Source organism: Centrocercus urophasianus, unplaced genomic scaffold (genome assembly GCF_019232065.1).
Source record: "Centrocercus urophasianus isolate 14NV4802_14NV808 unplaced genomic scaffold, USGS_Curo_1.0 seq_10, whole genome shotgun sequence".
In the NCBI taxonomy this organism is placed as follows: domain Eukaryota; kingdom Metazoa; phylum Chordata; class Aves; order Galliformes; family Phasianidae; genus Centrocercus; species Centrocercus urophasianus.
In genome coordinates, this window is record NW_024884142.1 from 45194547 (window position 1) to 45216074 (window position 21528).

Here is a 21528-nt window from a genome sequence, read left to right on the forward strand (position 1 = left end):
ATTCTAGTCTGTTTCACACTCAGTAGACAATTCCTTTGAACTTTATGCAGTCAGATGTAACCTACATTCCAACAACTATGTTCCAATACTGCTTATGCCTTTGGGATTTGCATGTGTATAGCTGAGAGGATTTTTTTAATGTTCTGAAAGACACCACTGTACAATCCTCTGTAATACTACCCACAAATGTCTGTCCAATTCATTTTTGTACACCTTCAAAGAGAGATGAGTTTATTTAAAATGTAATCCTTAATAAAACTGAGGAAATTCACACATGAAACATTAGGTTAAAATAGGTTGAAGGGATGCTTTAGGCTCAGAGTTTCCTTATGTTCCTACTGGGATAGGGAAATAAGGCTTTCCAACTTAATCTCTGGGCAACTTATCTTCCTTACTGCCACTGTCCCTTATTACTCCAAGAGAAATTTTTTGTTCCCCTGCAAACAAGAGAATGCTTGTACCAAAAGCTAAAGCAAGCTCTGTTCGTATGGCTAGCTAGTCCAGTCAATGAGATGAAGGGGAGTTAACAACAAAAACTCTTTTGGACAGGAAAGGGAAAGTAAATACATTTGGACTTACTGTTAAGAAATATTGAAAATGCTATTTGCATTGTACAACTTTACACTGCCACTTGGGGATTGCTTTGGAGACTAGCTTCCAGTGCATTGACTAAGTCTAGCAGCAGACCTAGCAAGAGCCAACAGTGCTGCAATCTGTCATCTGCAATCAAACAAGTTAGAAGACAAAGTTAGTTCAGTCAGTCTTTGCCATTTCCATGCTGACTATATGTCTGTGGCCGAGGGAGTAAGGGCAAAGACCACATCATGACGGGGTATGCTCGTCACAGATCCCTCAGTGACTTTGCTCAAGAAGTTGAAATCAGAGACAGGATGTTAGTCATTTCAGTTGCTGCTATCTCAGAGAGGCAAGTGCATATTTCTGGAATAGTTACACAGAACAAGATAAGACAAATGAAGATGGCTTTTTGTTTCCATCTGCTTGCTAGTATGCCATTAAAGCTGGTGTGATCCAGTATAACTCTTTTTTTTTTTTTTTTTTCCTTTCTCTGTCTAGTAAATTGAGTTTTACTGGGAGAAGAAGCTAGAGTTTTGAGTACATGTCTTCAGATGACTGTAGTATGCAGGAGTCCTATCAGGCATCCATTAAATATGCAAAACCACCTGTTAGCTAAAAACCCTAAGGCATTTGTCAAGATTTTACTTCAGCTGAAAAAAATGTAACTTTATTCTAACAAGGTTAATAGATAGGTCACAGTGACAATAATGCTTCCTATTAATTTCTATGATAACTGCAACCAATATAAAGAGCACAATAACACTACTTGATAGAAAAAATTATCTTAATATTATCAATATTATCAAATTCTCTCATAAAACCATGACAGCTACAAAAAGTTAATTTTCAGCATTATCACCACCATTGGCTATGCATTTTTGCAGCATGAACAAAATCCTGCACGCTGCACTTGTAAAAATCTGCACCAGTGGAGGTGACCCAATGTTTCACAGGTGCTGTGATGGTGTCATTGCTAGGAAAATGCTACCCACACAGTCCATCTTTCATTGGTCCAAGCTGATGGAATTCAGAAGGAGCCAAATCTGGGCTATACTGTGGGTATGATAAGACAGTCCAACCAAGACTGACAATTTGCTCCACAGCAAACTGGCTTGGGGCCTGACATTATATTGTTGCAAGAGGAAGGTTCTCTTCTTCTCTGGTCTGACTCAAAGTTCAAGTCTTCAACTTAGTCAGTGTTGCGATGCCGTGGTCGGAGTTGATGGTTTGTCCAGTTTCTAGGAAATCTGGAAGGATCACTACTTTCCTATCCTAAAAGACAGTGCTCATCACTTTACCCACTTAGGGCTGCATCTTGAGCTTTTTCTTTAATGGGAAATTCATGTGTTGTCACTTCATGTACTGTCATTTTGACTCCAGCTTATGGTGGTGATACCACATCTCATAAATGGTAGTGATGTGATTCAAGAAACTGGATCAGCCTCATATTGATTCAATAGATCCTGACAAACTTGCTTATGTTGTTCTTTCCGTTCTTGTGTGAGAATTCAAGGAGTCCACCTTGTGCAAACTTTATGATATTCCAGCATTGCCACCATCATTTCCAACACAAAGTTGCTGATCTTCAGCTCTGTATGCAGTTTCTTGTTGTAAACCAACAATCTGTGGATAAAGACATTCTTCATTTCATAGTCTGACAGCTGTGCATGACCATCCAAAACACGACTTGTCTTTAATGTCAGTGTTGCCACTGCTGAAACACATCACCCACTGCCTCGCTGTGTTCACATCCACCATTTGGTCTCCAGAAACATTCAGCAAGCATAAGTAAATGTCAGCCATTTTTTCTGCACAGAGGAATTCAATTCCACACCTTTGCTTCATATACATTTCCAGGACAGACACCATTCTGTCAGATTGCCCTTCTGCTGCCATCTGTCACACAGCAACAAAATGTAATGGAATATTGGTGGGAAGTTTCAGCTTTTACTGCCATAGCACCAGCATCTGCTTCTGATGTAATGGACCAACATAGTAACATAGGAGGCATTACTTTTGGAGCAACCCTGGTATTACACAATAAACTACTTAATTTGTATTCAGTTAACTTAAACTCACTGAGTTATCCACCCTAGTGTAAACACTCTGATGCCACATGGATTCATGTAACAAAGGAACACAGAAGGCGCCTTTAGTATCTCTAACAATAGCAACAAAATCTTCATTTAATGTCTTTTCAAGGTGCATCAGTTTCATTAATGGCCAGATGAGGTGTCCCAGGCAGCACAGAGAAAGAGAAAGAGAGCCTCTATTAAAATAAGAGAAAGCGTGTAAGTTGTATTACAATTTTAAGATGTACAGGGAAGTAGAGTAGAGAAGGAAGCCATTAGTAGAGTTTCACACTTTGCACGAGTTTTGAACCATGTCCCATAAAATCAAGGTTTTGTAATCTCTACAATACAAAGAAACCCCTTTGTACCCATTTACATAAATATGTGCCATAGCAATGTGTTTGTTCCTGCAGTAGTATCAATTTCTTCCTGAAAATTCTGGACTCTGGAGTAGTTGCTTACTCATTTTGTAGAATTTTTTTTTTCATACTGGACAATTTGAAGTTGATGCGCACTTGATTTTTACAACAAGGGTTTTGCCTTCTGAGAATTCATAAAAGGCATGACAAGATGGGAGTCGTCACTGAGCGCCTGCTAAAAATTAGTTGCCTATGTCTAAGAAGATCCTTGATGTATCATATCAAAGGTGGGATACTGGAATACTGCTCTTGGGGAGGGGGATTCATGTGCCATTAGGTGGATTCTAAAAAGAGCAAAATGATTTTTTTCTCCAGAGGGAGCTCCCTTTTCACAATGACTGCTAAGGACAGTCCAGGGTGAATGATGTGGATCTTACCTGCTAACTTCTTAAGCATAACTGCACGGGAAAATAAGATATTTCAATCACAGCTCATCCTGAAAGTCAGATCTTCTCTCCTTTGTATAGCTTGGTGGTATTTAAAACAAAAGGATTGGCGCATGTGAGCCAGAGAGACATCACAAGTGCACTGTTCTCTAGACTAACTGTGAGAGATGGGGTGTCCTGTGTGAAGGTCACTCGTGTGGTTGTGGTTAATGACCTTACTCCATGGTGGGTCACAGGACTTCTGAAGCTTCAAGATGAACACAAAGCTAATTACTGCATCCCTGTGTTTACATTCTGCATACGCCAGTGGGTCATAACTCTGGCCTTTGCAAGCCTGACTTACTATAATTGAGGAATTGAGTTCGATTGTTTATTTTCTGTTTGTTTCTGCCAAGAGGACCTCTCATTTCCTTTCCTCGCAGGGGTTTTGACTCTTTAACTTTAACACATTTCCAGCCCCCTACACCAGGGCTGTTGCGACTGGGAATTCCTTAGTTGCAACATCAAGGGAAATGGCTTTCTGGAAATACCTTGAGCAAGGCAGGACACGGACAGCACAAAGCTGACCACCACCATTGGCCTGCACAAATGGTCACCATTCAGAAAAGAGATCTCGGGAGAGAATGGTTAAGAAGGGAGAAAGAGGATCAGTATGAGTCAGAGAGATTTGTGAATCCAAAATAGCTAGTAAGCAAGTATGTACAGCTCAAGAATTCAAGGGCTGGAAAGGCAGGGAAAACCCATTTTAAAAGTTAGTCGAAGCACTTTCAAAATATAATTGAAGTTAGGCATTTTTGAATGTCATATTATGTAACTGCAAACTAAGACCTTAAAATCCAAACGGATTAATAGTAGTGTAGCATTTTGCTACAAGTGTGCTTACTTTGTGTTACGGTGAATACCAAATTCTTGCCGTACCTCCTAGTTCTGACAGACATACACATTGTGCAAGCAGGCAACACAAATTTGCTGCAAGTCTTTGCACATACAGTGCTATACAGTGTGACAGTCATCTCAAAGCAGAGAATGAAGTGGATGGTCAGCTCTTCCTGTGCAGTAAGTGAATCCATAAAAAAAGCTGACTTCATTCTTATAATAAAATGTAGATGATGCGGGAGCACTTCTCCCTAGATCACTAAACCAAATAAGGGATAGAAATCATCTCTTTTTCCCTTTCCAGTCTTCCCTTCTGGAGGTTCCCTGTGCTCCAGAAGTGGCTTGCAAACATCCTTTAGATGTCTGAGCTCTGTAGAAAAACACAACATCACTAATACCTCTCCCTCCACCCTTCCAAAGTGCCCATCCATTCAGCACCAAATTTTAAACATCTTTCTAGTATCTTCCCTCTTGAATAGAATTATCTGGGAAGGTGAAGTCCATAGCTGTGACTGTACTGCTAAGGAAAAGCATGCAAAGATGCACTCTCCTTGACTACAAGACCAAGGAGCATCTTTTGGTTTGCATCCAGACTATTTGGGACTATTCTCCTGCTTTGGCTGGTGGGGAGAGAAAGGGAGCTGGTGCAGGTAAGAGACTGAAACCAAACTAGCAGTCATGCAGTGCAGACACAAAAGGGCCTTCCTTTGTTGCACAGCTGTACTGTACTAATCCACAGCACCTTCGTATCTGGTGGCATCACTTTACTGTGTTCCATGGAGACGAAAATAGGAAACCATGCCTACTGTATTCTCCCAGCTGCAGGGCAGAGATCACATGCAAAAGAACAGAATATTTTTTTCTCTTACCCTACATCATTTCCTTAGTCTGCCTGCATGTCCTCATTTATCCCTTTTCTCCACTTCTCACAGCTAGTACTTCCAAAGCCTTGCCCTAACTTCTAGCACTGTAAGGAGCAGTGGGATTTATTTGTCATAGTTGGAAGAGGAAATCAGCCTCTTGCAGGCTGTGCGTCATGGCCACATATCTTGATAACTTTCTGTTCTCTACTCCCCAGCAGACCAGAGCAAGCTGTTTTCTTGTCCTTGGGCAACATTACCATAGAGTAAAGATGAAGAGAAGTGGCTACTGATAGCACAGCCCACTTGGCCCTTGTCATCTGGGATCTACAACTCCATTTTTGCCTGTATGACCTGGAAAGAAGAACAAATGCAAGAAAGCATTAGTTCTTACAAATCCATCAGATCTAGTACATCCATCAGATTTAGTCCAAGAATGCAAAATATTTGGTGTATGTGATCTACAGAGTAAATCTGGCAGTGGATGTTTCAAGTTTTAATGGTGACACAGAGAGCACTGTAAAATCATCTAAATCCTGAGCTGTGGAACACTTCCATGTATAGCAATACTGTTATAGCACAGCAAATTGTGAGACTAATGGCACTCATTCACTACTGTTTTAGCTGCCTAATTCTTTTAAGGGGCATTGTCCAAGACCCATCGAAATCCCATTGACTTCAGGGTACTTTGGATCTAGCTGTAGAGAAAAGATTTTTCAACATTCCTTTGTAACAAAGTGAAAACAAGCACTTTTTTGGCTGCTGCTTCTCCTCATCTTACTGAGTATTTGCCTGTTCTTCCCACCCAAGCAGCTCTGTTTGCTTTTCCCCACCCAGGTCTCTGCATCTCCAGCCTCCTCGTCTCTCTCAGCACATGCTCCCTCCTAGCTCTGACACCTGTTGTAGCCTTTAGGCTGCCACTTCCCAGCTCTCCTCCAGCCCCTTAACTCTGACAAAGAAAACATCTGCTGCCATAGCTTTTCATTATAAAGAGCCAAAGGAGCTTTGTATTGTTCCCAATGAGATAACATCCAGTGTTGTTATCAGAGACTGTAAAGATCAGGAAAGAGGTTGTGGGAATCTCCATCATGGAAGATTTTTAAGGAGGTTAGACAAACATCCATCAGAAACAGTCTAAGTATAGCAGTCCAGCCACAGAGTCCAGTAAAGAACTAGATAATGCTTTGATAAGCTTCCCTACATTTCTAAAATTACCACAACATTTCCATAAATTTTTTTCATGCCTATTGCCTTCTGTAAGACTTCCACAGACAGAAGACATACTGCACATTTGCACAGCACTATTTCAAGTATTGCTGTCTATTGACACATTCAATATAAAGTGTCCTTCTGTCTTTACCAAGCTCAGATTTTCATTTGGGCCTGAATGAGGACATTGAAACAAATTTTCTTCCATTTTGTTTAATTTAGGTATCCTCTCCTGGTGGTATGCCTGCCATGCTGCCATGCTCCTATTTGCACTCACCAACTATTCCTGTGTATATAGCTCAGTGGACTTAGAATCATAGAATCACGGAATGACTTGGGTTGGAATGGACCTCAATGATCACCAAACTCCAACCCCCCTGCCACAGGCAAGGCTGCTAACCTCCATATCTAATACTACAGCAGGCTGTCCAGGGGCCCATCCAACCTGGCCTTGAATACCTCCAGGGATATAGCATCCACAGCTTCTCTGGGCGGCCTGTTCCAGCACCTCACCACTCTCTTGTCACACTAATTCACTAGAGATGAAAGCTACCACCACTCTGTCAATGAACCTATACAAAATTTGATAGTAGACAAAGATGTGGTTCATCAGGGGAATATTGCTGTATTTAGTTTAAAAAAAAAAAAGAAGTTAATTCTAAGGACAGATGCAAACAAATATTTTTCACTTGTGTTTGTTAAAGTAATTTTTAAGTGGTAAGAAATTAATGAGAAGAAAGAAAGACATCAGTCATACATCAGTCATTTGTCATGCAAAATTTTGGTGGCCATGTTTTTAATGAAAAAAAAAAGGAAACCATTTCCAAAATTTTCAATATTTAGTTCCTTGAAACAAAAAATGGCTGTAAAAAGAATTAACCAGGGGTCCACAAGCTAAACATCTGCAGGCTAGTATGTAATTATTAACTCTGGGGATTTTTCTGGGGTTTACAAGCAAAATGACCCAGTGATGAAATTTTTTGAATTTTGAATCTAATCTAATCCTCCCCAATACCTATAGCAAACAGTAGCCCCAGCGTAAAGATTTACAACTACCGTTATGTCTCTGCTTTGTTCTTAAACATGTATTTACTTCTGCTCATTTGCTTTCTGAAATTCCCTCTCTCATTTGTCATCTGAAGAACTCCGTTTAAAAGGAAAACAGACTTGAGACATGAAACACAACTACATTCCTGAAACATGAGATGAACAACCTTTAATTCACGCAACCTTTCATTTACAGTAATGTTTAGTGCATGGCCCAGTCTCATTATGAACGATGCCTCTCCCTGTCATTAGCCTACAGAAAGGTCTGAAACACTTAAGTGTTTAAAGGAGCCCTGTTTTAGCCCCTGTATTCTCTCCTTTTCTCCCTCCCCCACTTTCCATATCCCTTTCTGACTGCTCTTGTTCTAAGTGCATGATATAAATGCTATACTTTGCAAACTGCACTTACTGTTGGCTTCAGGCTTCGAAGGACCCTTCTGAACACTTTTTATACAAACTCTTGCAAGGTCACAGTTGGAAAAATCTCAGCTGGTGGACTTGGATTCCATGAGCTAGTGACCATTTATAATTAATATTAATGAATGGCAGACGACAGATGTTTATTGCTTAAGTAGAAATGTGCATTGCTAAACCAGAAGGATTTTTTTGTTTAAATGCAGAGGAACTGACTTTATTTCTCATGTGGATGTGGGTGGTGGGAGGGAATGCCAGTAGGTGATCTGAACCCTGCTACCTTTAAGCATGAGCAAGGAAACAATACTCCATAAAGGACCCGAGCTCTCTGATTGACTGAAGCCTGTTGTTCAGTTCCTTAAAACGTTAGCTGTAAAAGTAAGGAGGAGTCTTTTCATCCATTTCATTGGCTTTAACTTGCACTAGTAATGGCTTTCATCTGTAGCTGTCAAAGCATTAAACATAATTAAGGAACCATTATCTTCGTTCTATAGTTGTGGAACATGAGGATGTCATAAAGACTCCATTATATAGATAAAAGTCCACCAGGAAGATGAAGAATCGCAATCCCAGCCACAGCCTATTTTATTTGTTAGATTTTTTTTTCCCCAGTGTTTTTAAAACAAACTAAAGCTATAATGGATGAATTACTGAAGTTTAAATCTGACATTGTGGAAGATGCAATATGGAGATGGAAGAATCTCTGTGAATCCCTCTGAATACTGTAGGGCTTATTCAGGTTTAAAGTTGATGGAACTTCTGTTTTCTAGCTGAAAGCAATGTACTCTTTCAGAGTACAAAAAATAACTTCCTGTGACATACGAGAATCCTGGGTAACATTTTCAAAAGTACATGAAAAGCTGTAAGTAATTTTTGAGAATTTATGGCTAAGGTTGGAGTGGGAGCTCTGGATTCTTTGTGCAGCGTGTTCTACTTCATTAATATCTTACTGTACTGTATGTTTACTGTTTCCTTGCCCCTGAGAATGCTACACATCTGTGTGACAGTCTATAAAGTGTTTCAGAATGTGCCATACCAGAGCCTTGCAAAATATTTTTTATTTCAGTGGCTACAGAGTTGGTCTTCAGTATTATAAGAAGAGTGCTTAAGGAGTTTATAGCAAAAGGAGGAGACAGTCAGATATTAGAAACAGTGAATTATTTCATTTTTCACTAATCTGAAAACTCTTAAAAGAGGCAGGAAAGTGTTTAACTGATTGGTTTTAAAGACAGGCATGAGCATAATAGTTGATTTGTGTATAAGATCTTCCTCAGATGGAGGCAAGAGATGGTTAGAAAGAGAGACCTTTGCTGGTCCCCACAGTCTCTGTTTTCAGAGTCCAGAGAAGGTCCTGACTTCTTGCCATACATCCTACTGAAGAAATGTCACTAGTGCTGCTTTCACTTCTGGTTCCCTAGAACCTTTTTGCAGCCCTGCAATATGGCTCTTATAACTGGCCCTATTTACAGGCTGCATACACCCCACGGGCACACTCAGAAGTGCAATGCCTAAGATTATTACAATTTTACCAGCAGTGCTGTAGCACTCCTAATTCATCCCCCGAGCACAAAAGAGAAAAAATAACACATGCTTGCAGCAAGTTCTGCTGGGCTGCCATTATCTCCTGCTGGCAGGAACTTGGAGCAGATCTCCTGGGGAGGTGGCTAAGGGTTGCAGACATTCCTTAGCACAGCCTGGTGCTCTGTGCCATGAGAGGCTGCTTTCTCTTCCCACTGGGGGCTTCATCTCCTCTAACCTTTGAGCTATCTAACCTCATTTGTTCCCCATCTAAATGGGATGGTGGTCAGTTTATAAAGTATACTAAATAAAATGAAGTCCAGTGATGCATCATCACATGCAATACTCATTCTTCACATTCCACTTGAAGCTACTCATAAAACCGGCTGCTAACTTCAGTGTGCAAAGCCTGTGTTACTACAAACAGCTTTAGATCCAGCATTCATTCTCAGAAGGATTTAAAAAGAATAAACTTATCACATTCTTGGAAAAAACAAGAAAAGACTAGAGAGACTGGATAAAATTTACATGGACAATTTCTTCTATCTGTGACACGTTTCAAACTGAGGATTTACGGGAAATATTAAAATAACTGCATTCAGTTTTGTTTTTTTTTTCATGCATGTCCTCCATGACCCCCGCAGAAATCTCTGAGTTTTGTTTTTAATGCACTTGAATTTTCCAAAGGAATGGAAAATGCCAAATTGTGGAACTCATCATATTTCCCAGAAAAATATTGATTTCAGTGAGGACCCAGGAGAAAGCAGGCAGGTTCTGAAACAACTTTGCTTTTGTGTTAGGTTTCTGCCCAGTATTCTCCCAGCTTGTCTGCTGGGCTGGCCCTTGGCAGTCCACCTGACAGGCTGACAAGGACTCAAGAGCCTGAGAACTTGAGATCCCTTTGATGAGAGCATCTTGGTCATCTGAGCTCTTCAAGCTTCATAGACCTCAATTCTGAATCCCTTTATCAAAAAAAATTTCCTGAGCCTTTTTCAGAGGCAGCTCAGGAATCTTGTTGTTTCCAATCCCCTTCTCCTCAAGCTGCTTTTTGCTTGCTGAAATGCCATTCTTCGAGTAGGTGAGAAAACCTCATAGAACCAAGTGGAAATGGCCAAAGTGAAATATCACGTCACTGTTGTTGAAAGGGGACTTTTGGATTTGCTGATTTGAGTGAAATTTAGAAACATGACCTGCCATTTTAATTGGGATGAAAATGTGTTTGGAAATACTGGCACTTCCTAGAGAGGGGAAGATCAATGTTCTGGCCAACAGAAATAGTACACAGACACTGGAGACATGAAACAAAAAGAAATGGTCATTTTTCAACGCCTTGCTTGTGAAAAGAACCCTTGAAAGCAAATTATTTGTTCATTTATACCAGAAAACAACCTTGGTGACCTTAGTGTGTTTAAGCAAGTACAACAGAGTCAAAACCAAGCCTCTGGCATATTCGAATAATGGCATCCTGGCTCTGGGCTGATGATTGTGCTGAGTGGATCCATCAGGAGCTGCCTCTCATGTGTATGTGAGCTACTGCTCCACTGGCTGATCAATCAGTCATGCTGGCCAGGATTACTGCGAAGTGTGCACAGGTTCCCATCCACCTGTCAGCACAGGCATCACCACAGGTGGGAAAGCAAACAAATGGAGTAGGGAGGAGACGGAACAAGTGAACCATGCAAAGCAGGGCCAGTGTTACATCCTGTTGACTCTCCATCTTCTTTCACCTTCCTGGGATGTTGGATAATTAAAGAACTGCCCTCAGATACTGCTCCAAAACGACACCTGGCACAGGACAGGTGATGGAAAGCCACCAGCCTTGAGAAGGAAAACTGCCCTTTGAGGTCTACCTACCTGGCACTGTTGTGCTTTACCCAACCTTCAAAGTGATGGAGTTACGTTTTTATATCTCTTAAGACATGTATTGTTCACACACGTTTGTGTTTGAACGCATACACACAATGATGACACTGAATGAAGGTCCAGTACTGAGTGAGGCAGGTCCTGGTGTTAGAAACAGTATTAGCAAATCCACTTTGGGATCACTAGCAGAGCCCAGTGTGTTCATGTAGGGAAAAAAGCATTCTGCATTGACTGTGTATGGATGCGTCCAAATATTGGATAATATGACTGTCTCCTGAACTAACAGGTTACATTAATGCAAATGGTTTACGGAAAGCCAAAGAAAAACGCCTCTCTTGTTTATCCCTCTCTTCAAAAAACTCCAAGTAGAAATTTGAATACTGAAGAATTCAGTATAAATATAATAAGTATAATTATTTGGATATTTTCTCCTTTTTACTATTGTACTAGAAAGAGTTCAAATGTCTGCTGAGGCACAAGCATCTGTCTCTTATCATGTATAACTTTTCTTGATTATTTCTAGAGAGGCAGACTAAACATGCGACTCTGACATAATGCAGCATCACATTTATATTTCTGGTTTGCTCAAAAGCCTTCACCAGCTGAAGTAAGTCTCTAAAAAGGACTATATTTATTACTTCAATGTGGGCTAGTAGGAGGGCATGGCTTGTTGGTATCTTTAAGGAATACAAGCTACTATAGATCTCTTTCAGTATCCTACAGCTACAATAGGGTAGGGTTTTCTGGTACCAATCACAACTATCTGCAGCCTTTCCATTGTCATCTGATTGCATTAGTCTTGAAAGAGAATTACACAGAGAATTTGGACACTCATCTACCATTTTGTAAATTTTAAAGAGCTGTGAAAACTTAATTCCATTCAGAAGTAACTCTCAAAAATCTCAATGCCAGCTCAGCATGAAGGTCGGAGGGAGAACACTGCATTCCTAAATACCAGCATGGTGTAGGTCACTTCTCATCCTGAACAACTGGAGTGTTTTTTGCTCAACTAAATAGCCACGAGTTTTCCTTCTTTGGAAACACTGTTGAACTTTTATAAGCTGTGGGATCTTATAAGATGAAAACTGCTATGTAATTATAAAATTGCTGTTGTTAGCACAACATTAGTGTTGATTAAAACAAGGCTGCTAACAAATTCCCTGAGTCCCAACAGGCAAGTGCAAAGGAAATAGATGCCTACAGGCTCTGTTTTGAACAGACTGCAATAAGTGCTTCCATAAACAGCAAACAGAACTCATTACAGAAATCTTCCTCCTCTGGTTGCTTTTTCAACTGGAGGATATTCTTGGATTTTCAGGCACTGGCAATGTCTTTTCTACAGCACAAGAAAGAGCTCCAACCCATTTCTGTTGCTAAGAAGTTGTCAGGAGCCAGTTATGTGAGGGACTTTCCATAAGCCTTGCTTGTGAGCTTGTGAGTGCAGCAGTGTCATTTCTCAAGCATCCCAAGAAAGAAACTACTTCCCATATACCTAAATGGGATATAATTCACTCTTCAACTGTTACAGCAACAAATTCTGATATCTTCTGCCTCGGCATCATTCACATGCTCAGAATCCTTCTTTTCCTGTCTGCTTGCTTTTTGAAATTGGTGTCGAACAGGTCTGACCTATTCCTATATTTAGTCACAATGTTCTCATTCCTACTAACATGCCCAACTCAGTGTTGTCCTTTCCTTGTAAGGACCCACAAGTACACATGAGTTTAGTAAGAATATTTTTCAAGTGAATGCAGTTTAGTGGTCCAGATCTTATTTTCAGATTTAGTGAAGATCAAGGACCCTAAATCTCCTGAAAGACTATTGTAGGTTTCAGGCTCTAATGTCACCTCCCATCTGCAACTAGAGAAGTATTTCTATTTTCTAGAGGAGACAAGGAAATAAGTTAGCCACAAGTCCACTTGTGCAGCTGTTCAACCATGTCAATATCATTTGAGGTATCTTGATGTATCTAAGATCTGTAGCTATCTGGAATGGTATGTGAAGGTCCGGTAGGCTGCTCTTATACAGCTCAGCAGCAGGATAATGTATATATGGCCAAATGAATTGCTTCTTAAATGCCTTTGAACCTTAGCTCCTATTAATTTTTTACTCAACTTTGCTTCAGCAATTGTTTCATCTTCAAGAGGAACAACTAAGGAGATGAAATACACTGAGCCTGGTAGTAAGTAGGTATTTCTGACACAGGTGACCCTCACTATTCTGTTCGTCTTCAGATCTGGTAACTATAAAAGTGGGCCAACATAACTAGGAAAGAAATGATCACTGATAAGAAAGTTATGTTGTTTAAACTTCATAGAGTCTTACCAGATGAATCAGTCACTAATGGCTTGTGAATGAAAGGACAATGTCCTCTGCCTCACTGGGCAGTTGTGGCTTTGGAGGCTTGTTATCTCAGCAAATAGTGTGAGTACATGCCATGGTTTGTGTTCCAGAAAAAAATATGTCACTTTTCATGCAAATGAGAGTGATCCATTTGCAAAATATGACATGACTGGATTACTGACACAAAATATGACATGACTGGATTACAGAGCTGTGCAAAGTGATGTAAGAGCCTGGTGAATGCTCCTCTTACTGGTATCTTCACTTGGCACAACTTCTTCCAGGTTGTCATGTTGTTGTTGTCCAGGTAGAGCAGTAAGGAAGGGGTAACAACCCTAACAAGGCTAACAAATGTCTCTGAGAAAGATGAGAATAGTTGGGATGGAGTGTGGTCATGAAGTGGGGGCACTTAGTCCTCACATTTTGCCTCTACACGGGAGCACTGAGGGGTCAGCTGAGGCTGTGAGGAGTGTGAAAGAACATTGTGGCACGTTGCAGCTGTGGCCTGTGGTCTCTTATTATAGCTCTTCAGCTGATTACAGTGTAGTGGGGAGGATTTGTGGTCCGTGGTGACAGGCACAGTGGAAGTACCAGAACCCTTCCAGACAGGAGCTCATTACGTATGTGCCTGCAATCCTAGCAGACACAGTTCTGTTTCTTGTCTTGCCCATTCTGCTCTCCCAGGATGAATTTCTTCATAGGAGTGATGTATCCCAAAGAAATACAATCATCCCCAGTGGATAACATCCTCACCCCTCTGGGATTTCCATGACACCTCTTCTATGACAACTCCCACTGGAGCAACGCAGTTTGCACAATCAACTTGCACTTATTCCTATGGTGGTTTGGGGTTTTTCTGTCTACGGAAAGGAGAAGTGAACAAATACAGTGCTCTGAGTTCCCTGTGGTAATTGCAACAAAATATAATAGGGTAAGACTAAGCATAAGACTAAAGAAGACAAAATCTGGAACCTGCACATCAGCAATCAGCTGCAATGATTTAGTATCTTCTAAATCCCGAGTTTTCCTAACCCATGATCAACTCTTGCTCTTTTTGCACCATAAGATAAAGCTATAGATCCAGTGGAAACTCCACATTTGGTGTGACAATGCAAGGACTTCTCTGAAACAGCCTAGTTTGCACATTTATAGATGTATTCCAGCATGGAGTATATACATGCAGATGGGCAGATTTCTGAGACTGTAGGCTATAAATTAGATTAACAAGAAGTGAGCACCTTTAAACTGATTTGACATGTAATTATATCATTCTCTGAATTAATTTCACCATCTGCACTTAATTTGAACTACTGCACTTCTCAGCCTTACAGCATGTCTGTAGGCTTATTTCAATATACAAAGCTGTCACTATTAGAAATAGCAAAGCATCTCCTATCTACAAGAAAACTGACAGAACTGACTATTTACTTCGGTACAGTTGGCAATGTAAAGTTTCCGTTTGAAAGAAGAGCTGTTTTTATGCCAGTTGTTTCACGGAGCTATTTGACTCTCATGAATTCACTTTTTCATGAGCAAAACATTTGCTTGGAAGTGTTTGACTACCTCCTATTTCAATAGACTTGTCCTCTTTTCTTTTTTTTTCTTTTTTTTTTTTTTTTTTTAATTATGTTTCAGAAGGGCTTATGGAATGCATAAAAAGAAAGAAATGATGTAGTGTCAGTGCATCACTATGAAAGAATTCCGTAACCCACGGGAAATGGCAATAATTCCAACGCAGTGCCTTTTTTTACATCCTCTTCCTGGCATACTGAAAAGAAAAAAGAAAAAAAAAAAAAAAAAGCATCGCATACACAGCGTAAATTATTAAAAAAAAAAAAAAAAGAAAAAAAAAAAGGCGTTCCAATGGCAAATAAAAGAGGCGGTAGGGAAAGGGCTTGCTGACTTCCTCAGGCACCCGTAGGGTGAGTAGGACCGGCCCGAGCCCGGCTTCCGAGTCCGCCGGCGGAGGCGCCGTGAGCGGCACCACAGCGCCCCCTCGCGGCCGCCTCCGGCCCTACAGCTCCCTCACGGGGAGGCTGTGACTTTTCCCCAGAATATTTTTTGCCTAGTTTATGTTCTTGCATCGCGCCTGTTTCATTGGTGAGTTTCAGCTTTATTCCTGCCTTTGCCTTGACTTCACCAAATGCAAAGAATTATGTGGACAAACTTGTAAATTGAGTAGCCCGTATCATTTTTGCACTTTTCATTTAGCCTAATGCCCAGATTTCCTAGCAATCTCTACCATTTCAGGAGTCCAGTTCAGTGTGCTGTAGCAAAGGATCAGGAACAAATTTCTGGGAAGAAGATAACATGTATGTGAGCAAGGAGAGAGATGCATACAGGAATTTGTCTCTAGCTACACCCCAGTGCCAGCAGATGGCATAACAAAATTAAACTGCTTGTAGAATCTTCCTTTGGGTCCAAACTGAGCAGGATAAAATGAAGTAATATTATACTGTCATGAAAACTCCCACTTCTAAAAATACTAGTGAAAGGAGCTAAACAACCAGTTTGGGCAAAGGTGACCTTTCAGTGCTTTATTGCATTACCAGAACAGATCAGATCTAGAAGACAGTTGCATTCACAAACAGCAACAATATGGAGATGTTGGTATAAAACCACGCAAAAAAATAAAAATAAAAAAATAATAATAAAAAAAATTTAATTGCACAGCTGACTCTGAGCAGAAGTATCACTTTAAATACTTTAAATAAATAAATTTTCCTCATTTTATATAATAAAATATCAGTATGATTAAAACAGAAACAGTGAAATCATGCCTAGATGAGTTTAGCTTCATGTTAAGTCTTCCTCGGAACTTGCAGATATGTAGCCATGTGTATTCTTAGTATATTCACATATGTATATAAAAATACATACATTTTGATCCATGACAGAAAGGGAAGCCATTAAATATTTTTCCAACATGCTTAAATTGTGGCTAAGAAATCACAGCTGAAGCTGCTTTGGCCAGTCACTTAATGAACAATGTTAAACGCTGAATGGCTGGACAGTTTCCATTCAAAAAAACATTTCAACTTGGGCCAGCTATATTTACAAACCACTGGAATGAAATGCCATACTGTAATTTATGCATTATTAAGAGACAGTGTTACAGCTGGGTATGATGCACGCTCATTCTGACTGGAACTCTCCCAGATGTGGTTAGCACTCCCTGAGCCTGGCACACCCATTCCGCAGGTCTGCCATGCTCGCTCCGTCATATCTTAGGTGGCATTGTCAAATTCAGAGAGGGATTCTGCATGTATGTGGGATCATCTCTGATTAGTTACTAAAAAACTGAGGGGCCATTTTGCATATAAAGCAACATGAACAATTCAGATGTTTGTCTGTACTTGACTCAATAAGTGTGAAATAGAATTTCCCATGCTCTCCTATCTCAGTATTGGTCAGGAAGCTGTAAAATTAGACTGTATAGCTACACAGTAAGAAGAGGATACAGCATATCCTCACATCTTAGCCTTGCTCCTTGCTTTCTGCCTTTTCTTCATCACCTCTGAACCTCTTTCCCTTTTTCCAACCTATCTTGGATTGATTGAGTGCCTCTACTCTGCCTGACCTTGGATGGTCATCAGTTTTCAGCGAAGCCACTATACTGCACCTACTTCCCCACTGTGTCTTACTCCTGCAGAGACCGCAGGAGTGCCAAAAAATCCCAGCTCTGATTTTGGGATGGGAATAGTTCTCAATATTCAGCATTGGCAAAGTTCTGAGTATTCAGCATTCTCAACCACAAGAACTACTGTCAAGTTTTTGTAACTTCCCCAGTATCTGTGGGAAATCTGGGTTATATCTGCTGATATTTAAAAACAAGAAGTGTTTTTGACATAGAATAAAATGATAGATTATTTGGAGTAGTACTGTAGTTTATGAGGTCTATAAAGTTATATCAGTCAATAGCTAGTGTTACCTGGCTTAGAAGCATAGAATGAATCATAGAATGGCTTGGGTTGGAAGGGACTAAGGGATCAAGTTCCAGCTTGCCACAGGCAGGGTTGTCAGCTGCTATATCAAGTACCAAGTAAGACTGCCCAGGGTCCCATCCAACTTGGCCTTAAACACCTCCAGGAATAAGACATCTACAATCTTTCTGGGCAATCCATTCCAGCACCTCGCCAGTCTCTCAGTAAGAAAGCCCACAGAAGTTCCCATTTGTGTTTTGGTGGAGTACATGGAGCTGTGCCCCTGGCTGGGGGAGAGAGAAGTACATTTATATTGGTTCTAAAACACTGATTGTCTCCAGGGAACTTTCAGCTCTTTGTTTAGAGCCAGAGTGATGGGAGGTACTAATCCAGTGTACTAATTTAGTAGGTTGATGAAGAGTTGGACACTCCCAGACACTGGTACTAGTGTCCAGCTCCTAATGGGAGGTGCTAATCCAGGGCAAGTTTTACAGGCTGTGGCAAAGCAGGGGAGTTAGAAATTGCAGCCTGAGCAAGTCTTCTAATGTGTCATCATTTTTATTTCAGGAAATAAAAATAGGGAGGAAAAAAGAAAAAAGTCCAACAAAGACGAAAGTAAGGAGTCAAAACAGGAAAGCAAAGGGCGAGCAGCCCGAAGACAAAACCGAGAGCAGAGGGAAAACAACAACAAAACGCAGCCGAAGAAACGAAAAGCCCCCAGTAAAGAACAGAACCTGGCACCTGTCGACACTGCACATTAACAGCCTTCCATGATTGTTTAAGTCTTATGATGCTGCTATCTCTACCAGATCGCCCTGATAGGTGTTCCAACCGTTCAGGCCGCAAATGGACAATGCTACCAGTTACTATTAAACTTTAAACAACATTCCAAATACTTCCTATATTCTCCAAGCAAACATAGTTTATTAAAGAGATTGAGATGAGCCAAGAAAAAGTCTAATAATGGGATACTTTAGAACTGTTATATTATATGCTTCCATGCATCTGTAAAAGGCAATTAAGAAATTTTGTATATATTAATAATAGGGTATAAAATATAGCAATATAATAATGAACGACATTCAGATGAACAATGTTCTTTTTCTTTGTAAAATATTTTTCAAGTTATTGTTTAAGTATGAGGCAAGAGATATGTCTAAATCAAAGATGCAAATCGTATCCCTTCATATATTGTACATAACTATTATGAGAAGGAGGAAAACACTTCTGATTTCTGAAGAGCCAGGAGGAACCAAGGGTTTTATAACCTCTGGTGGAGCAGAGTGGTATTGCCTGTGGTTCCCTGGTCCGCGCTCCAAATGTGGATGAGAGACCACAGGGGAAAGCCTGCAGAGCTTCAAAAGCTGAGGGAAGAGAAGCAGAAATGTCTGCAGCTTTGAAGACTGAATCCCTGAGGCAGAAAATGATGGTGCTGAGCTTGAATAGCACTCTTATCTGTGGGACAACAGAATGTTTTCTGGTCTAAACAGTGGTACAGTGTGTGCTGTTTTATGCTTTTTATACCTATGTGTAACTTAAGTCTACATTTCAAATCTTCTGGTGAATGACAAATCGTATTTGTAGGAGACAATGTTGAGTTAATAAAAAACAGAGAAATAGACCACGTAACTGTGTTTCTCACAGTGATGCTGTCTCCTTTTCTGCTGGGGGAGGGGAAAATTTAGAAGCTTCACAGAGAGAAAAAGAAAACTTCAGCCGCAATGTGCACAGTATAATCACAACTTCAAGCATATTGATGAATAGAATTTGCCAACTTTTGTCTAATTTTGCTTAAATTCTTTTCCCAGTTCTTCTGTCTGACACAGAAGAAGTGAAAATGTTCATTGCTCACGGAGCAAGCAAAACCCCATGGTAATGTTCCTGCTAGGGTGACACTCAAACAAGGTACAGGCTGCGCTACATGCTGTCTCTCTGCTTAGAAATGGATTTACTCTTTACAGAAAAACACTGAGGGGCCAACTGATCACATTTACTTAGTTACCATGCTTTTCCCAAGGGTAGTTTTCACAGGAGTAATAGCTTGCCTAGTGTGCCCTGTGGTCTAGAAAATGCAGCAGGCAAGCCTTCCTTGCCAGTTCTCTAATGATTCTGACTATACAGTCTATTTTGGACTTCAAAAAAGACTCAATCAATGACTCTTCAGTGACTTTTGGAGGGAGATACTAATTGTTCAACCAGTGATGCAGTATTGTTTCTTACATTTTGCTTTATAAGAACTTTGTCTCTTAAATATACACGTGTAGATGTAGTATTTTGATAACAAGGTTGTTGAAGGCTCTCACAGCTTGGCTGTATCTTTCATGAGAACTAGTCAAAACTTTGTGTGACTAGACCCAGACTGTTTTCATGTTATATATTTGCTGGCTGAATCTAAAGGTTGACAATGCACAACATACAATGATGTCTGTAAGAATAAGAGAAAAGTGGGGCATGTTGAATGCCTGTGAGAGGCACCCAACAGTGGGAAACTTGAGCGGAGGTGGCTCCCTGCAGGTTCCCAGCTCCATCAAGTAACTTACCTACATCCTCCTTCACAGTGAGCTAGTCTCCATCTCATACTGCTGACCCTAGCAGCAGCAATCTTCCTGCACTTGCATTTTCCCATTCTCTCAGTAGCATCAGCTGAGGAGAAGCTGGTGTCAGAGAAGCAGAGGGCACAGAAGTTGTGCTCAGCACTAAGTAACCAGAGAATGTTGAAAGGAGGCAGAGAGAGGAAAGGGCAAATCCTGTTTCTGCCAGGCTCAGATATTGCCACGGAAGGCTGAGTTGCAGGCAGCAGTTTTGTGCTGAGAGGGGTTGACATCACAGCAGGAAGAAGCGTTCAGTGTTTCAAACCCTCTTTGGCAGCTGCAATTACCAATCTGCCTGGGGTGCTGGTGGAATATTAAGTTGCTCGGGAAGAATTTGCTACTCAATTTACTTCTTCCAGGGACAGGCTGACGGCCAGGTAAACTATCCCTAGCTGGATCCGTCAAACAAGACCAGCTGCTGGACAACATGGATAACTTGAACCCAAGAAAGCTTCGTCTGCAACTATTAGAAATGTTCAGCAGGATGATGTCTTTTTCCTGCTGTAATTAAATATGGGAGTTAGATGACATGGGGACTTCAGATGGAAGAATGGTTTCTGAATAAAGGTATGAGCAAAACCTATACAAATAATTCAGAGGAGAGTTAAGTAGAGGAAAAAAAGCAAAATAAGGGAGCTAAACCAAGAATGTCAGTGATCTCAGTTACTCTCTGTTACATCATTTGGAGTCAATGAAGGAATGCCATTTATCTGGCAAAGACAGATGGAAGACTGGAAAAGCAGTATTAAGAGCAACAGATTGAAGGAAAAAAGAGAGTGAAAGGAAAAGAAGTTAAGACAAATGTGAGTTTTGTTATATACTCCCATATAAACCTTTATTACAAACTCTGGTGCATCTTCCCTTCTTACACAAGTGGTAGTGAAAAAGATGGTTTGTCTTACCAAGAACAGGGCTTGGAATACTATAACATTTCAGCCAGGATAAAAGTGTAAAAGGAACCTGGCTTGTGCTTGTAATAATTTATAGCATGAGTACCTGAAAAAACATGATACAACTTTTCCTGGAAATGATCAAGGAAGCTGCTGTCATGTTGTTCACTCCCACACCGGACAGTGTTTGATAATATTTCCTGTAGCCATGGTGAAGCACTAAAAAGTATGTCCAACTCATCTGGGCAACTAAAAATTTCTCCAGTCCTGGCACCTAATGAAGACTACACTGATTGTATGTGAATTACTCCCAAGAAACTGAGGAATAATACAAACCTTTGTAGGCCAAATATATCACAATGATACTTATTGTCCACCAAGCAATAAGTATGTAAAAATCAGCAGTCAATGAGCTTACATGCAAACTGAGTAAGAGATAAGGTGAAGGGGAGTCGCTGGAAGCTACTGGAGAAAGGCTAACTACAAATAGATATTACAAATGGCTGTGACTAAATTTGTGTGAAACAATTGTTTCCTGGTT

At 40.5% G+C, this 21528-nt stretch overlaps 1 protein-coding gene across 1 annotated transcript in view; it reads left to right on the forward strand.

Annotated features, from left to right (window-relative positions):
* The window catches only part of RSPO3 (R-spondin 3), a 59288-nt gene extending 40153 nt beyond the window's left edge, over positions 1-19135 (forward strand). Inside the window, exon 5 of the mRNA XM_042826971.1 lies at positions 18074-19135. Within this exon, the coding sequence (XP_042682905.1) occupies positions 18074-18267 (194 nt within the window). The 3' untranslated portion in view covers positions 18268-19135. The remainder of the gene's footprint in view (positions 1-18073) is intronic.
* The last annotated feature ends 2393 nt before the right edge of the window (positions 19136-21528 follow it).